General features: G+C 39.8%; 1 protein-coding gene across 1 annotated transcript; it reads right to left on the reverse strand.

The window, feature by feature from the left end:
- Positions 1–1165: 1165 nt before the first annotated feature.
- LOC110706124 lies at positions 1166–17199 on the reverse strand. Its single transcript, XM_021884032.1, has 3 exons — positions 16960–17199; positions 16472–16854; positions 1166–1304 (listed from the first exon to the last, which is right to left on the reverse strand). Exons 1-3 carry the CDS (start codon positions 17197–17199, stop codon positions 1166–1168), a joined length of 762 nt encoding a protein of 253 aa, XP_021739724.1.
- Positions 17200–20421: the final 3222 nt, after the last annotated feature.

Genomic DNA, 20421 nt, shown 5'->3' on the forward strand with positions numbered 1-20421 from the left:
AAGGCAACATGAATATAGTTAATGTTTTTGTAAAGTGATATTTATGCTAAAGCTTCATAAAGTTCACTAGTTCATAGTTTCTTACGAGTTTATCTTCCATTTCTTTGGTTTCCTGAGCGTTGATGACCCATTTTCCGGTTTTCTTGTCACGCGAATGCAGAGAACAAATTAAATCGCCAGCACGACTCATCAACGTAGTGGTCGTGGAATCAGAGGCTTCTTTGGAGGAACCTAGAAGTGCAGTGGGGTATACTCCCTCCTTCACCCACGTTTCCCTCCATTCACCAAATGTTTTAGGCCCCGTACGATGGGTGTATTGCCTCTACAATGCATTTTTGGAATTTTGCTCCCTCAGTTCCTACATAATTAAACATGTTAGTATCATTACTTAAAAAAGAGTTAGTATATTATACAATTGTCATCAGATTTACTTAAACTTATAATAGATTCCTTTTTACTTTTTTGAAGAACGAAAGCTTCCCAATCATCCTTCGATACGCTTGGCCATTTTTGCCATGGGAGTTGTTCTTCCTCAATGACTTCATCATCATTGTCACCTCCTTTCTTGTTCTTTGGTCTTCTCACCCTTATCTTTGTGATCCACGTACGAACTAAGAGGGTCTTGAAGCCTCTGAATCTTTCCGCCAGTAAAGATTCAAACACCCTTCGCTTGGCGGCATCATTAGGAATGTTAAACACACTCTACAAGCACAAACCAAAACGATTATTAGTTTCCCCTTTTAAATAACAATAAAGTGAAGGTATTTATAATTGTGTGCAAACAAAACACTTGCCCTTGTATCATTCCAAAATGTGTCAATCAAGCCCGGAGATACTTCCCGCCAACCAAGAGTAATGGGGATTTTGCGCGCACAAATCCCAACGTGAACAACATATTAACGACGCGATTTGCCTGTAGGTTGGCCTGCCTTGTCATACTCTAGGGCCATGGGACCGACGGATTTTTTGAAACTTGTCGTCCGACCCCTCCCCTTTTGCTTAGCCGGTGCCTTCAGCCCCCCCCCCCCCCTCCACTTTGTCCTTGGCTTTGAGTGTGGGAAATAGGATTCTCTCCAACCATCTCAGAAACTGCATTGTCGATAAGAGGCGCTTGTTCAGTTGAAATCTCAAAGTCATCAAGCCTATGCTCCAACTCATCCTGAGCCTAATCTTCTGCCTCACCCAAATCAGGCTCCTTGTTCACATCATACAGCTCGTCATCATCCTCAGATAAATCATCATCATCATCCTCTACATCCACAACACAAATACGGTCCTCGTCGTCCGCCATGAGATGTAAACACCTGCCATTACAAACATAATACGTTATTAGCTGTAATATAAATAAATTTGTAAGGTAAAGTTATAATCAAATATAAATTGTTGAATTATAATACAAATCAACATACAAAATGGGCAAGTGTAGGTCGTTTTTATTCCGTATTTCAAATGTTTTAAACGTTACTTCATTCGTTTAAAAGAAAATGTGAAAAATGGGCACAAAGTCACAACCACATCTGCCTGCAAAGCATCAAGTGTACAAGGATCAAGCACTTTACTACATATTGTATTGAAAAATGAACAGAGGCTTGTAATAGCTTCCCTCACATGCTTTCATAAAATACCATGTATTACAATTGGTAGGAATACTTGTATCAGAACATGACAATCATGGGATTTCATACTTGTCAGCTTCAATTCTCCATTTAAGGATACAAATCTTTTCATGTCAGATGTGTACCCTGATGGAACCTTAATGTCGTACAGACATGCACAAAACATTCATTTTCTACCCTTGACAATGTGTAGCAAGCCGGAGGTAAATAAGCCTTGTCATCCTTGGCTTTTCCCTCATATTTCTTCTTCAACGCATCTGCGGCCTTTCCCTTTCCCTTGCTCTTCCCCTTTCCCTTTTTTGAACTCATTTCATTTTCCGTTTCTTGTTCCTTTCCCTTTCTAACCTTTTCCTGAGCCCACAATTCTGGACGAACCCCCATCTTTTCCAATTCTAACTGTGCACCCTTTCCATCCTTTATTTTGCCTTGAATATTCATCAGCGTTCCCATAAGAGCATCACACACATTCTTCTCTATATGCATTACATCAAGACAGTGCCTAGCGTCATGTTCTTTCCAGTACGGAAGCTTCCAAAAGATTGATTCTTTTTTAAAGAGAGCAGTTGAGTCCGCAACTTTTTCTGTTTTCCCAAATACTGTTCGTATACCCTTAACTCGAGCATAAACCTCCTCACCAGTCAACGGCCTAGGCGCAGTCCCCTCTTCCACTGTCCCATCAAAGCCTTTTTCTGCCTACGGTACAGGTGATCGCGCCTGAGCAACCTTCTAGTCCGCACGTACACCTCTTTGTGAGAATGATCAAGGCGAATGTTTGGTGTGTCATCAATACAAATGGGGCATGCTTTTTTCCCTTTGTTCTTGTACCCAGACAAGTTGCCATATGCAGGAAAATCATTAACGGTCCACATAAGAGCTGCACGCAATGTGAACATCTCATTCTTATGAGCATCAAAAACGGGAACCCCTTCGTCCCACATCTTTCTCAAATCGTCAACAAGTGGCGCAAGATAAACATCTATGTCGTTTCCATGTTGCCTTGGCCTCGTTATCAAAAGTGAAAGAATTACGTATTTCCATTTCATGCACAACCAAGGAGGCAAATTGTAGATTCCTAAAAGTACCGGCCATGTGTTGTGTTGGGTACTAAGAGTGCCAAATGGATTCATCCCGTCCGTGCACAACCCAAGCCTTAAATTTCTGACTTCATCACCAAATTCCCCAAACTTCATATCAATGTTCTTCTATTGCGGGGAGTCGGCTGGATGCTTCAGCATTCTGTTCTTCTTTCTTCCCTCCGCATGCCACCTCAAGTTTTTAGCGCCTTTAGGTGTTGAGAATAGACGCTTAAACCTTGGAATAATGGGAAGATACCACAACACCTTAGCAGGAGGTCCCTTCGTACTAGCATTGCAACTCATGCGCTTGTAGCGTGACTTCTTGCATCGTGGACACTCCTCCAATTGCTCATATTCATTCCGATAAGAATACAATCATTAGGACATGCATGTATCTTCTTATACTCCAAACCAAATGGACACATGAGCTTCTTTGCGTAATAGTAAGACTTAGGAATTTCATTCCCGTCGGGCAACATCTCACTTAACGCGGTCAACAAAGAAGTAAAACTACTGTCCGTCCACCCATTCTTCGACTTAATGTTAAAAAGTGTTAGCACAACTGAGAGTTTGAAATATTTTTGCACCCAGGATACAAAGAATTTTTATAAGCCTCCGATAATGACTCAAACACGTCACCTTCAACACCACGCATCATCTCATCCACCCTTTCATCCTCAACCTCATCCACCAGATCATCCTCAAATCCATCCTCTTCACCATTATCAATAATATGTTCATCATTCCTGTATTCCTCGTCCACACGAATGTCATTGCTTCTATCCTGCACATCATTCCCATCAACATCCCCACTGTACTCTCCTTCTTCACCGTGCCAAATCCACACATGGTATTTATGCCTAAACCCACGACAAATTACATGATCTCTAATGATTTCAACACTATTGACCACCTTCACATTATTACAATCAACACAAGGACAATAGAGCCAATCGACACCCATTTTGCGCTGATAAGATGAAGCCCTCTCGCAAAACTCTTGAACCCCATCAAAGAATTCCAATGTATCACGTCTACCATACATCCAGCCACGTTCCTTCTCCATTAAGTAAATTGTCTCTAAACATGACAACATATTACGAATAATGTATAATTGCTACATCTATTATATATGTAAATCAAATTCAAACACACACCATGCATATAACATTCATATAGATACAAAAATGCATATATGCTTCCAAAGGGTCCTTATCACTCCAACATAACCCATCCTTGAACGTGTAATCTCACTAGTGAATGTATGTCGACTTTCCAATTTTAAGGAAAATCAGGCAGCATTTCCTCCCAGTTCTCCAAGTACACGAACCCATATATGTACCCAGAGAGCATGGTGAGGAAATGGTAAGCCAAGATGTTCCTTAAAATAAAATAAAAAGACATACATTCATCACCTAAGTGAGAGTAAACGTTCAAGAACAGTCCCAACCGGGGACTATTCAAGACTTTCTCCTAATGAGAATGTCTTGAACGGGTATCTAGGCATATGATGATGCAAGCATTTCATATATTGTTGTATTTATTTGTCATTAAATAATACACAAGTTGTAATAGCATGAAAAAACTTTTATTAAAATAATAAACAAAAAGAAATATAGCTTATTAGTAAAGTGTATAATTCATACCAATATAGCAAGTACAATGGATGTATTGTTTCTAACTTCTCACTTGAGCTAAATATGTAGTCTTCAAGCTTATAAACTTGTGCTTCAATTCACATATGAATATATACAAAAACAAAAAGAATAAACAAAACAAAAAAACAAAAGTTAGTAAATATTTCATGGTTTGTTTTGTACATTAACGTTCATTCAAATACACATGAATAAGAATCAAACATTAATACATTGAGCACACACATTGGCAATTGCAGAAGCAGTCCTTGAGTGATATCACAATACTTTGGAAACCACAGCCCCCATCAGCATCCTGGTCAAGTCGACCACCTCCACAGGATTTTGACCGGATGAATCCAGCAACCTTGGCAAACAAAAATTATCTAGAGCAGCATCAACTTCATCTAAAATGAAGAACGGTGATGGCTTAAAGTTGCTCAACCACCACAGCCCAACCCCAAATCGACCACCACAGCGTCAATCTTCCACCACAACAACAACCCCCATTTCATCCACCAAATACCACCACAGCCCAACAACCAAATTAACACAAACTCCCCTGCTCCCTCACAACCCACAAGTCAATGACAAAACCTACATTACAAGAACCGTAGAAATTACTAAACTGAAAATCAAATCTACCAAAAACACTAAATTGCGAAGGAGGTCGGTAATTTGCAAATACCACACAAAATTCTTACCTCGAACCTGCTTCAATGGAGCTGGAACGCTCAGTCTCCGCATCAATGGTGAATGAACAGCACGCACGACACCCAAATGGAGGAAAGATAGATATGGAGTGAGAAGGTGGTGCGGCAACTGCTTCAATAGAATTGAGAAAGCTCGGACACCACTTCAATGGAGTAAGTGAAACCTAGCTAGGAGATGGTGGAAGCTAATAGAAGAGGGAAAAAACGAGGGAAATGAAAAGCATGAAAGAAACGAAGAAAGACGTTGAGGTTGAGTTGGCCGAGTTTTTTTTTTTAAATGGCACCGGTTTGAACCGGTGCTAATTACCATAGTTGGCACCGGTTTAAGGCGAACCGGTGCCAAATCAATTCCCAACTTTTTTTTTACTATTTTTTTTTTTGTTTTAATAAATTGGCACCGGTTTGAACCGGTGCTAATTATATGATTTGGCAACGGTTTGGTTGGAACCGGTGCCAAAACTGAATTTTTCAATCCCGCCCATTTCTTTTGGCACCGGTTTTCAAGAACCAGTGCTAAAAGGGGGGTGCCTATTTCATTTTTTCTACTAGTGTAAAATTCATAATATGTTAAACAACTTTGACTAGTTTTAATTAGGCCTGTTAATCGGATTAACCACCTAAGTTAGTTACTTGTTTTCGCGTGTTGTGCATTGTTACTTATATTTCGTTGTAAAATGCATGAGCCATTCACATATAGTGAATGAGTGAATGAAAGCTTGTTATGTAATAGGGTTTTGAGAAATTGGCAACTAGTGGGACCCGACTAGGATAGAAAATACGGGCTGCGTTCCATTACGTATTTTTGTAAATCTAAATACGGTCTGCGTACCGTTTAGTATTTTTGTACCTTAATATTTAGATTAATCTTAATCGTAGTAACTAGAAATTGCATGCTTGGCGAAGACGTCTCAAGACGGTGTTTTCCATGAGGTCCAGTCAAGATAATGCTTTGAAGACCCTTGAAGACTTGAAGATTCAAGGGGTCATGCTAGTTTCCAATTGCATCTATTTTATGCTTTATATATTATTGTGCTTATATATATATATATATATATATATATATATATATATTTGAATGCTAGATTCATGTCTAGGATGTCAAAATGTTGCGATGATTAGTTAAGTTCACTTAAATCAACCAACATAGAAACCCTAGGTCCCTATAATATTGAGCTGAAAATTTGTCGTTCCAAGAACAACACTTACCGAGCTAATGGGCGTACGTGATGGGCTACGCCAAAGCGAGGCATCACTACTTCCCTAGGAACGTAAGGTATACTAGGTATATCAGTAAGGAGTCTTTAGATGTCGTGGAAAAAGAGATAAGATGTCAAGGATGCATTAGATGCGACGTTTTATCAAACCGAGAGTAGCTTAGAGCTATTAGCAATTAGATTGCCTACCTTAAGATACTAAATGTTAAGACAAGCCAAAGCATGCTTAATCATTTCTGGATCTTTGGGATCTTGGAATCATTTTATTCTCGCCTAAAAGGGACAAATTATTAATGCGTGGATAAAATGCTCAATAAGATTGAATGTTTGCATATGCGTTTTAAAATTCAAACTTATTGGTTATATGAATGGTTTTTCATTTCAAATTCTTTCAATTGTAGAAACATGTCTGCAAGTAACTCAAACAACAACTCTATGTGCCCGGAACTCCCCGACAAGTTGGATTTTTGCCTTAACTTGGTCAACTTCAAGGAGTGGGAGGAGGAACTCAGGAAAACTCTTCGGAATTGTTCCTTGGAGTACACTCTTGACACTCACATTCCAAGCTTCTTCTCTAAGGGGATCATGAGTGATGAGGCTCATGAAGAATGGTCTTCCAATTGCAAGAAAGTCTCACGACTTATGGCTAATTCCATCCCGGAAGATTGGAAGGAAAGGCTTTCCTCCTACCTTCCGGACATGTTCCTCAAAGCCCTTGAGGACGTTGTCAATGTGAGAGTCTCCAAGAGTCTCAATGGCAACTATGATGGAGTCGTGTTTGATTTGACTAGGTCACTCTCAAACATGACGATAAAGCCCCCTAAAAAGGGTTGTCTTGCTAAGGAAAGATGCTAATTCAACTTTGGTCAAGGGTCTACAATACCAGGCTAAGACCCCGTATGCCCCTCCGACCTCATGTGTTCAGAATGACTAGGCTCTTCAAACACATGGAGCTTCTAGGGATCCCAGTGGAAACTGTGATGGCTGGTGACATTTTGCTTGCTTCACTCCACTCGGGCTACGATGCACTTAGAGTGCACATAGCTACGGTTAGGAGACACGCTCCTTTAGAGAGGTGGTGCAACTTCTTCACCGAACTACTTCCTATGGAGCAACCGAAAGGCCCCTAAGACCAAGAAAGAGAGAATTCAAGAAAAAGGCAAAGATACGTTGCTTCTATTGTGGTGGGGAAGGCCATTACAAACGAGAATGCAAGATCTTTCGCAAGGATAAGGAGGAGAGGAATGTTCCAACTACCTCGGGTATCTTCATTAAACACTTGTGAATTAAGCAAACCATAGGTATTAGTTACCAAATATGAATCACTTTATGTTTCCTTTTCAAGGACTAAGTAAGAAGCTTATCAAGTGTTCGTGCAGAACGAGCAGACGAAGAAGATGGTTTTTCGGTTGTGCTTGCATGCACTATTTTGTCTATAACTTGTAATTAAACTAATCTTACTTTCATCATGCTTTTGAACATACTATGATCTATGGTGTTGGACACCAAGTTATTTTGATCGTAAGACTTTGACAATAGTTGTTTTAAAATGTCTTGTTCAATGGAAATTGCATGTTTTACATATGATTAGACAAATGTTGATACCACTAACAAAAACTAAGACAATTAAATCAATAATTCATCACCTTCACTGACGATTATAGTAGATATGGCTATGTCTACCTTATGTCGAACAAATCTGAATCTTTGAGAAATTCAAAGAATTTCAGAGTGAAGTTGAAAATCAACTTGGCAAGAAAATAAAAGCACTTCGATCGGATCGAGGTGGCGAATGTTTGAGCCATGAATTCGACGATCACTTGAAAGAAAATGGTATTCTTTCAGAGCTGACACCTCCCGGAACTCCTGAATGGAATGGAGTATCCGAAAGGAGAAATCGAACCTTGTTAGACATGGTTTGATCAATGATGGGTCTTAGTGAACTTCCTATCTCTTTCTGGGGACATGCACTACTAACTGCGGCACTAACACTGAACCGTGCTCCGTCAAAAGCTGTTGAAAAGACTCCATATGAATTATGGACTAAGAAACCTCTAAGGTTGTCTTTTCTTAAGATTTGGGGTTGCGAAGCATATGTCAAGCGATTAATTTCTAACAAGCTACACCCGAAATCAGATAAGTGTTTCTTTGTGGGCTACCCAAAAGAAACCAAAGGGTATTACTTCTACAACAAATCCGAGAACAAAGTGTTTGTTGCTCGAGATGGTGTCTTTTTGGAGAAAGAACACCTTTCCAAAATGACAAGTGGGACGAAAATCGAACTAGACGAAGTTCGAGAGGACGAGCAACAATGTCAACCTGATAAAACTGACAATCAATATGCTTTAGAAGCAGTTGATTAGATTGGTCAAAATCAAACAGACAATGTAAATGCTCAACCTATTACCCTTCGTAGGTCACAACGGCCAAGATCTCAACCAAGCAGATACCTTGGTATTGTCTTAACCGAAGATTACGACATCCTAGTCGTGGATGGAGATGAGCCGGCGACATATAAAAAAGCTATGACGAGCCCCAACTCTACTAAATGGCAAGAGGCCATGAAATCTGATATGGACTCCATGTCTGAAAATCAAGTCTGGGACTTGGTAAATTTGCCCGAAGGTTACACACCCATCGGTTGCAAATGGATTTTCAAATAGAAAACAGACAAAGATGGAAATGTATTAATATACAAAGCTAGACTGGTGGCAAAAGGTTACAGGCAAATCCACGGGATTGATTATGATGAAACCTTTTCGCCAGTCGCAATGCTTAAGTCCGTCCGGATCATCCTAGCGATTACTGCATATTACGATTATGAAATGTGGCAAATGGACGTCATAACCGCCTTCCTTAATGGGATTTTTGAAGAAACTGTGTATATGACACAGCCAAAAGGATTTGTTGATCTAAGCAATGCTGGAAAGGTATGTAAGCTTAAGAAGTCCATTTATGGACTGAAGTAGGCAAGCAGAAGTTGGAATCTGCGATTTGATGAAGCCATCAGTATGTTGGGTTTTATCAAGAATCCAGATGAGTCTTATGTTTACAAGAAGGTCAGTGGGAGTGACATCGCATTCCTAGTCCTATATGTCGATGACATATTGCTCATTGGAAACAGCACAAAATTACTAGAGTCCGTAAAGGGATGATTGGGAAAATGCTTTTCAATGAAGGACTTAGGAGAGGCACAGTACATATTGGGCATCAAGATTTATAGGGATAGATCTAAGAGGATGATTGGATTGAGCCAGATTACTTACATTGATAAATTACTGGCACGATTCAGCATGGAGAATGCCAAGAGAGGGCACCTACCCATGTCCCATGGCGTAACTCTCACCAAGAAACAGTGTCCACAGACACCTGTTGAGCGGGAGAGAATGAATCAGATTCCATATACTTTGCTAATTGGATCGATCATGTATGCCATGATATGTATTAGGGCTGATGTATCGTACGCCTTAAGTGCTACAAGCCGATACCAATCGGATCCAGGAGAGGTGCATTGGACTGCGGCCAAAAATATCCTAAAGTACCTGAAAAGGAACAAGGATAAATTCCTGGTCTATGGTGGCCACGAAGATTTGATTGTTGAAGAGTACACTGATGCTAGCTTCTAGACTGACAGAGATGACTTCAAGTCACAGTCAGGGTACATATTTTGCCTAAATGGAGGAACGTTTAGTTGGAAGAGTGCCAAGTAAAGCACCACTGCTGATTCTACAACTGAAGCCGAATACTTGGCATCTTCGGAAGCCGCTAAGGAGGCAGTTTGGATTCATAAATTCGTCAGTGAACTTGGTGTTATACCCTCCATCAAGGGTCTAATAGATCTCTATTGTGACAACAATGGAGCTATTTCTCAGGTCAGTGAGCCGAGAGAGCACCAGAAGGTCAAACATCTCCAAAGGCGATTTCACATGATAAGGGAATGGAAATCCGAAGGTGAAATCAGAATTTGTAAGATCGGGACGGATGACAATGTGGCCGATCCTTTGACTAAACCTCTGCCTCAAGTGAAGCACAACAAGCACGTCGAGGCAATGGGAATCAAGCACGTTGGAGATTGGCTTTGAATTCCCTATGCATGTGTTTTAATTAAACTAGATGTATTAATATAAAACACTATGTTGAGACCATTCCTTTTTGGAGTAATCAATTTTATGCAAAATTACTATTCACTCCATTGCTAATTAGTTGTGGTTTAGAATTAAATAATGAGTCCATTCGATTTCTGAGAATATTCAAAACAAGGTATCAAGACCATGTCTTGGATAAAGAAACACCTGTTAAGTGAACATTGAATATTTAAATCAAAAATTATCCCTAATCGAGGTCATTTAACTAATGGACGATCAATGACCACCAGAGATTAGTGTGCAGTATGATTTACAGCACTGTTTCTTGTGCTGCAAGGACATAGTAGTCATAAATCATTTGCACAAATGCTAGTTTGGAACTGCACCGGATCGACCTATAAGAGTACTTTAAGAGATTCAAATTTGTCATAAGTACACTTCTCATTATAGCTGTCGGAACTTGTTTCCTCAACCATGAGTATTGTGAAGTTCTCTTGTTTGAGTACTAGTCTCTTTGATGTTGTCAAACGTCTACTGTAACTTGGGAATATGACGGGAACACTCGGGAGATTAGGTCCTCTTAGTAAGGGAGGCTTACAGTATAAGACTGGGAATGTCCCCCTATTAACAATAGGGAATATGTCTTTGTTGTTTACAAGGCCGCTCGAAGAGCGAGACTGTGAAAATGCATGGTCGTGCTCAGATGGATTTTAGAAATCATCTGCTTATTGACAGTCAAACTCGAAGATCGAGAAACACTTCTGAACGTAATAAGGATGACGAAGATTCTTACCTTAAAGTTCAAGAAGAGACATTAAGCGACATAGGAAATGGGCTATACACTATATGCACACTTGTCCGGAAGGACAAGTGGGAGATTGAAAGGAATGGTGTCCTTCCAACAAGTGTATTATTCTGATAGAGGGTTCAGAATTATCAGGAAGCTAATTCTTCAGTGAGATCAAGTGATCAGAATGCCTTGGTGGAGGCCGCTTCCGATCAGTAATATTAGTGAACAATTAATATTACAGCTTTGTCTTGACTGAACCCTTCGGGTCGAACCCAAACGAACTGCCGATCCAAACCGACGAATCAATCCGAAGGATTTGATGTGTCACTAGAGTATTACGAACACAGACGTCGGATGTCAAGCCTAGAGCGTCGAGACCAAGCGTCGCAAAATCAACAAGCAACAAGTTCGAGCAAAGCCGTAGCATCACATTGGCCTAGCCATGTGGTTGCTATGCTATCTCGAGCTAGCATGCACCTCGCATTGCTAGGCGCAAGCCTACCATGCCATGCGTGCTAGGGGCTAGTGCCCAGCTACTATCGCAAGCCTAGGCCTTGCTAGCACTGACACACAGCATGCCTAGCTTGCTAGGCGCTTCGCATGGCAGCACGCTACGCACCAGCCAGTAAGCTCGCTAGGTTGTGCGTGTGTACGTGTAAGTGTATGCCTTCGCATGGTAGCACGCTAAGCTCGGTGGGCTGTGCGTGTGTGCGTATGCCTTCGCATGGAAGCACACTACGCACCAGCCAGCAAGCTCGCTGGATTATGCGTATATGCGTATGAGCGTATGTGCCTTCGCATGGCAGCACCAAGCACAGCGCATTGGGCCTCGCCAAGTAGCAGCAGCATGCGCGGCTCGCTAGCAGCACGCATGTGTTGGTTGGGCTGTGCGTGCTGGTTGGCTGGCATGGCTGGCTGCCCAGCCTTGGTGCCAAGCGCCTGCTGGCAGCCAAGGCAGGCTGCCAGCCTGCCCTTGTCCTTGGTGTCGGTTTGGAGATGTGGGGACCAAGGCTTGGAGCCAACCCTTGGGAGCAAGGCGATGGTCCCCCCTTGGTGATGGTCCTCACCTAACCTCTCCTCTCCATATGTCACTTGTTGATTGTTGATCGCATTATCTTTTAATTTTTTTTTTATTTAAAGAAATTAGTTGGAAATGCAAATTATCCCACATTGATCATGAATGGGAGTGCAAGTTGCATTTCTCTCCATGATTGGGCATTTGGAAATCAACTTGAGTGGAACTCAAAAAGGCATCTCTAATTATTGAGAAAACCTTTAAGTTCGTAAAGCTCTAGTTTTATCTTTGGTTACGTCTTGACTAACCCTCGAGACGAAGACCATTCTGGTCGGGTCGTGGGTACAAGCTGTTGGAGGCCGTCACACTTGTGAGGCTTTAAGCTTAGAAGTAAGAGCTCGGTTTACGAGCGAAGCACGCTTCAAGGGTATAACTTCTTTCTCCCTTTTCTTGATTATTGTTTAATTATGTTTATGCATGCTTTAATTGCTTTAATTATTGGGGCGGGTCTTGGGGGGATCTATTCCGCGTAGAGACGGTGTCTACGAAACCCTACAAGCTGCACAGACGGAAGACCGGCTGTGTCAAGCGGAAATAACAGGAAATCTTGTGAAGGCAAATGCGGACAGAATCAGGGTCTCCCTCTCGAAAATCTTCTCCTTCTCTCTCTAAGTTTTTTTCAGACAGGTTCCAAAATGAGAGGGGAAGGAGGGGGAACCTTACTTATAAAGGGGTTGGAAATAGGGGCGTCTCCCTAACTTCCCCAAAAGGTGAACCGTTTAACACCGTTCACCCGTCTACATGTGACACTTGTCAAGGGTGTCACGTGGAACGCCACGTCACCCCTGTGAGGGGCAAATGATTTGGGTAAAAATACCCATGTCACGTGGCCCAATCAGAATGGGACACATGTCACCTCATGACTAGCCCAATAAAGGCTACTCACTAGTTGACACGTGCACTTGAAGTCAGCAAGGGAAAACGACGGCCTTCGAGGCCCAATTCCCGAGACAGCCCATCAATCCTAGGTTTCCGTAAACTAGGATAGTGGCACGAATCCCAAGACTCTATAAATAGGGAGATGTTCCCACCTAGGGAACACATATTCATTCAATACGAATAAACTAGAGCAGTCAATGATTGCAAATAATTTATTCTCACCTTAGAGAATATTCCCGATCTCGGAATCCGAGAAGATACTACTTTACTTTTCGCACTTTTTACATTCTCCGAACAAGTTCTAACTTGATTATCGGAGGAGGAACTCTACCTAACTGGATTCTCTGTTGTTTTGCAGGTACAGGCGCCCAGAATCCAGTCTTGGTGTTGTAACTCTCCCGAGGGATACAGAAAACCCCGAAACAGCAGTTTTGGCAAATAAGTTATTTTGGTTTTAAAAGGGGAGTATAAATACCTTAAAACCCCAAGAATTTTACACTCTAAAATCATAATTTTCAGATTCATAAAAACCCCAAAAGTTTTCCTCTTATTTTCTCTCTCCTTTTTCCTCCCTTTTTCTTTCTCTTCCCATAATTCCCTCTCTCTCTGTAACACCCCTATATTATTCTCCAATAATAATAATCATAATGCAACTTTAAGGAGTAACATGGAGATATTACCACCACGTGATTACTTAAGGCTTAACCACTAGTAGAAAAACATAAATGAGCACCGCAAAAAGCGCACCAGTTTTTAAAAACCGGTGCGAAAAAAATAGGCGGGATTGAAGGAAAGAGTAATCGCACCGATTCAAACCAAACCAGTGCGAAAATGGGTTAATCGCACCGGTTCGAACCAAACTGGTGCGAATGTTAATGTAAAAAAAAATAAAAAAAAAATAAAAATAAAACTCGGCCTTTTATCTTCTTTCTTTCTCTTTCCTTGATTTCTCCTCCTCTCTCATCTGCCTCTCTCTCATCTGCAATAATGGAGGCTTTTTCCTCAAACGCGCAGCCACATGCAATCAAAACCACCGCTGGCCAGATCTCGAAGCAACCGCTGGCCAGATCCCTCGGTCACCGTCGCTTTCCCTTTCCTTTTCTCTCTCCATGTCGAAAATCAGCGTCATTAGAACCAAGCACAACCACCATCGTCGATGCCGTCAATTTGAACCAAATACAACAATAACAACAAACTTGAATCAATTATCGATTCAAAAATCACAAATTCAAGGTTAGGGTTTATGAGTATTTGATTTTGGTCCAATTAATCATGTTAATGCCTTGGTTTTTTTTGGATATAATTTATGAATTGTTCAAAATTGTTGCTGGTCTTGGAGGTTTATGCGGTTAGGTTTTGGCGTTGTGGGTTGCGGCAAGTTGTAGTGAAGGCAGGTTTTTGGGTGCTGTGGCTCGTAGTGCCTTAGTGTGTGTAGGGTGCTTCGTGTTGCTGATTTTGCTGCTTGTTGGTGCATTTTATTGTGAGTAAAGTGTTCCTGTTACTGCTTTTGTTTCTTCTTTGTGTGGTGGTGGTTTCGTGGTTGCTGGGTTGTTCGATGTTGCTGGGTGATAGGGGTGGGTGTTTCGGTGTTGTAGGGTGGTGCTAGTGGTGGTGGGTAGGGGTGGGTGGTTTTGGTGTTGTAGGGTGGTGCTCGTAGTTCAATTGTGAGGTTCACTCTCCCTTTCCTCCTGCCTGTCTCTATTATCTCTAGAGTTAGATTGTTGCTAGCTCACGAAAGGTCCTGAAAAAAGCTCCAACTGAGTCTCCCTTTTCAAAATGAACTTGCTTGCTGACATTTGTTGGTAGATTTCTGAAACCCTAACCTCTTTGTTATTTAAGTTTTCTAAATTTATTTTAATTCTATGCTTAGGAGCATGTTTAAGTGGCAGATGAACGATTCATGTTGTATACCAGCATACGTTGCTGGCAGGCTGGATTATTGTTGCTGGATTATTGCATGCAAGGGAACTGTTATTGTTATGAATGATGAGCATGTGTACTATTAATGTTCCCAATGAACATCTATGAGCGGACATGTTGTGTGCTATAGATTTCATAATGCGTTGAGTCCGTTGGCCGTAAATAGTTACACTATGATAATCCATATGATGAAGGGACTCACTTTCATCGTACAGCTTCTCACTATGATTTGCTCCGATTTGTCTGTTGAGGTAACACAGTTTGAGAAGTTTTTGGATGAAAAAAAACCCCTTGATGGATTCATGAATTATTTGCTTTATTCTGAGGAAATTTGCGGTTTTTGTTGATGAATGTTGTTGAAATTTACGTTTCATGGTTCATAAACAGTGACTTGCAGCCGAAGAAAAGTACTTATTATTTATTAATAATAATAATAGTTCAACACATTTCCAAAGTAGCTAAAACACTGATACTAAGTTTACTAAATTGAACTAGGTGATCACCGCCCATCGTCCCCAATGCAGCATTTAATTCACGTCGTCTGATCGCCATCACCTATCTACTCATCATTAATGACAAGTAGGGCCAAGCCAAAACAAAAGAGAAATACGTATTAGCCAAAATGCTAAATACATACAAATGCTTGACATGTAAAATCAATTTAGTTAATTAAACATGCTTTTGAAAGTTTCGACTTTAACAAATCATAATTTATCAAACCACTCGTGAATAGAAATTTTCATATTAAAACATATCAATTCCACAATCAACATCTTTCAAAGATAGTTCTGAATAGAATATGGGTTCAAACCTCATTTTCGTAAATCATTTTTCCACCTAAGTGTGCACACCCCCCATGCTAGTAACTCCTTTACATAGTGTTATCAAGGGGAAAGACTAGGTCATACATATCCCATAGTCTTCAATTTTATCTCCGCATTGTGGGAGTCATAAATCCAAAGATCTAATAAATAAATCTGATAAATAAACTTTCCAATATTCCATACTCGAGATAATTTAAACAATAAACTTCCTTTTTAACCATCTTAAATATCAATACAAATTTGTAATCAACCATCTAAAAATATTTAAACATTTAAGATCAAACAATTAAAACAGGCTTCACAGAAATATATTTCATAATCATTCAAACATGGTTCGAAATCAATCAACATATAAATCGTGTTGCATATAAAAGTCACTTTATAAAAGATTTAGCCACGTGTATGTACCTTGATCTTTACACACAATTACGGAACTCCTACTTACGAACTCCAAATTTCTCCTACAATAATCAATAATCCTAATGAAATACTTTTCAACCCATAGACACAAGGACTTAAAATATAGACCTTTGACTTAGTTGTGCATGTTGACTTAGTTGTGCATGGACATTTGTCTTATTAACCCTTTATAAAATCAGGTTGTTCCTATTGTTCTGGAAGTTATCACCTTGGTGGTGATTAAACTTTTGCTTCTTAAAGTTATTCTGGTTTCCAGATGGTCCGAAACTGGTCATAGGCTCCTTCCTTTTCTCCCTAGCATCTAACTCAGCCTTTTTATCTTTTTCCTTCAACTCCAATGCATGTAAATGCGCTGCCCTACCATACAACTCATCCAAATTGTTAAACACTTGCCCTAACAACTTTCCTTGTAGAGAAAGAGGCAATCCCCTCTCAAAACTTCTAGCTTTCTGCCTATCAGTAGCCACATTATCTTCAGCAAACCTAGACAACTCGATGAACTTAGTGTAGTACTCTGTCACCGACATACTTCCCATATTAAGTTCTAGGAACTCATCAGCTTTCTGCTTTTGCAAGAACATAGGGTAGAACTTATCCCTCACTTGTTCCTTGAACACGTTCCATCCAAAGTTAGGTAATGCTCTCACAGTTTGCTCATTCTACTGCCACCACAAATCTGCTTCACCCCTTAAGTAGTAAGCTGCACTATTCACTTTGGTCTCATTAGGACATGCTACTGCCACAAACAACTTAACGAACTCTCTTAGCCAGATTTCAAGGATAGTTGGGTCAGGTTCTCCCTGGTAGGTAGGAGGTTTGCTTTGGGCTATCTTCTTAAACAACTCCCCAGCAGGGTCAGGATTGTTATTCCTTTCAGCTAACTGTTGGGCTATAGCAACTAGTTTCCTTAATACTTCATTCAGATCATTGTTATTGTTGTTTCTTCCTGCCATCCTAGTCCTCCTGAATAAAAAAATAACTACTATTAGGTTGGTCACAACCCTCTTGTAACTAGACAACAACCAAGCTATTTTAATCCAAGCATACAAGCGATCATTTTGAATTATAGTAGAAGCACCTACTCATTTCTCCTACTAATAATTCAACACATTGTGTTGGTTGTCATGCAACCATTTCACTTAGCTAAGCACATCACAAAAATATTTTTGAGTCATTTCCCTTGATACCATTTACAGAAATAAAAAAAATAAATGACACTTGATAGGCTTGATTGAAGATGGAAATGAATAAGATAAGAATAAATAATACTTTATTGGAATAATGAAAAGAAATGTTTGGAATATCCCAAATGTAGCTTTGCTACTTATTACTCATACGCAGTACTTTATTAAACTGTAACTATAAATAAGAAATGAAATAAATACTTAAAACACTAGAGAAAAGTAAGTCTAAGATCTTCAAATTTTGACATTGTCAATCTTGACTTTTATCTCCTTATACTTCTTTGGATTATACTCAGGATCACTCCCATTATCACCATCATTGCCACCATCATCATCTTCCTTAGGATCCATATCTTCACCAGGGTCTTCTTTAGACTCATCAGATTCTAAGTTAATAATTACTAGAGGGCTTGGAGGATTTGGATTAGGAATGACTTTGCATGAGGTGTCTCCTGGCTCATTATCTTGCTCCATTGGCTCACCTTGACTCTCATAAGTTTTCTCAGGTTCTGACTCAGACACGGAATCATAGTTTTCTGAAGGATAGTAAGGTGCATTTTGTTGTGGAGATGGATCACCAAAGTTATGGTAAGGTGGAGGATATGCAGCATATTGAGGATTAAGGTAAATAAATTCCTTGTGGGCAATGTAACGGTATAAGTATCTCCAATCTGCTCCCCACTAACCATTAGAGTCCTTATACTTAGTATAATTAGCAACACCATTAGGCAAATGAAAATCACGAAAGCGGCTCTTAATAGCCTCATAGGGAGGATAGTTAAGCAAGCAATGAACAATCATGGCAGAGACATAGTTAGGTTGGTCAAAATGACGTTCTCCAAATACATCAGATCTATAAGTACAATAAAAACAAATCCTACGAATATAATCCCACACATGCTCATAGTCCTTCTTTGCTAAAGTGCCCATGTCAGTGAATCTACAAGGTAATCAAACATCCTGCAAGGTATTTTGTCCATGACTCAATAAAGAAAATTCTTTTTCAATTCAAATATACAGTTCACTGCAAAAATTTAAGTTTAGTGTTCAATCATATAATTTATATTATTACACATAAACATGCTTTCACTTAAATACATATCTTCATACAATATGCTTGAACACCTTTCATAAATAAAATATGCACATAGGAAGACATACAATAATTCTAGCTTATGTCCCTTTTTAACCTACTCAATCTCACCACATGCTTTCAAAAGCATAACACATAATTACATACCTTAATTCCTTCGCATACCTGCACACATAATTATTTTTTTTAAAAGAAAATTGTACTTTATTTCGAAAATAGTTGACCGAAAATAATAAATTGAACTTCATTTTCGAAAATAGTTGCCCGAAAATAATAAAAAAAAATTCGGACCCCTCTATATAAAAAAAAAAATTCGACCCTTAGTATTTAAAAAAAAAATTCGGACCAAATAAAAAAAAAAAAGAAAGAAATTTTCGGCCCCCCTTTAAAAATAACGGACCTAAAAAAAATATTCAAACTTAATTAAATAAGCACTTGGCCAAGCTTTAAAACATAGATACCTAAAAAAAACGTTTTTGGCTTTAGTGGTAATTAAAATCCAACCTGGCTCTTATACTACTTTGTAATACCCTGGAAATTTCCCCCTTTTTAAAATACTCTTTTTCTCTAAATAAAATCTTTTTTAGATAAAAAAAAATACTTTTTTTTTTTTTGGTAAGTAAAAGAATTTTATTACCAAAAGCTGCAAGCAGTCACAGAGACCAAAACAAGCAACACCACCAAAGCCTAAAACAGGCTAAAAACCAGCTAGAGGACAAAAACCCAGGCCACCTTCTAGGAAGGGTTCCAGAGAAAATGACCTCAAAACACAGGCTCTTCTACTCTCAAGGGAGAGGAACTACCCTCTAGGAGGGTCATTCCTGACCAGAGGAGAAGGACAACACCAAAACAGACATAAAAGACAAGACTGGCCAAAACAACAACTAGGCCAAACCACAAAACCAGACTGACAGTAAACAGACAAACAAGCCTAATCAGCATGCATAATCAGCTTCTGCCTCTCAGCTTCAGTACACCTACAGGAGACTCTATACACCACTCTTCTGAACACAATGTCAGCAGGCTCACAGCTCCCATTGAACATGGTGTTGTTTCTTTGAAGCCAAATGTTGTACACAACTTCTGCAAGAAACGTCAAATGTAACTTGCTCTTTAAACTCGATCTTCTGCAGTTTGTAACTGCCCATTCAACTTCTTTATTGAAACCTTGAACAGGTTTTTGACATCTCAGAAGGTGCAGGATCTTCTCCCATATCTGACATAAGTAGCTGCATGTAAAGAATAAATGTTGCACAGTTTCATCACCCTGTAAACATAGCAGACAAACAGGATCACAGACAGGGTTCCATTTAAGAACTCTGTCCTTTGTCAATAATTTGTTCCAGCTAGCCAACCACAACATGAAGATACTCCTATGAGATGCATTATTATTACAGACTAGTCTTCTCCAGGGGACTTTGGGGCTTTGATTTCTAATCTTAGCATATATTTTCTTAATTTGGACTCTATTCATCCTCATCACAGAGTTCCACCCCCCTATGGCATCAATCAAGCTCCTATACTTCTTAATTTTTCTGAGAACCCAGGAACTCTTCTTAAGAATGTCAGCTTCCCAAAACTCAACAGATTTGAAATAGTACACATGAACCCATTTGACCCAGAGTGAGTCAGATTTATGAGCAATATCCCACAAGAGCTTACAAATTACAGCAAGGTTCCACTCATGAAGAGAGATGATATTCCATCCCCCACAAGATTTGGGTAAACAAACAGTGTTCCAGGCAACCAGGGCCTTCTTTGAAGGGTTAGAAGCACCTGTCCAAAGGAAAGCCTTGAACCTACTCTCAATATCCTTCATGATCTGCTTTGGCAAGATGAAAATCTGAGCCCAATAGGTTTGGATCCCAAACAGAAAACTCTTAATGAGCTATAATCTA

The sequence above is a fragment of the Chenopodium quinoa genome, unplaced genomic scaffold (genome assembly GCF_001683475.1).
Source record: "Chenopodium quinoa cultivar QQ74 unplaced genomic scaffold, ASM168347v1, whole genome shotgun sequence".
NCBI classification, from domain to species: domain Eukaryota; kingdom Viridiplantae; phylum Streptophyta; class Magnoliopsida; order Caryophyllales; family Amaranthaceae; genus Chenopodium; species Chenopodium quinoa.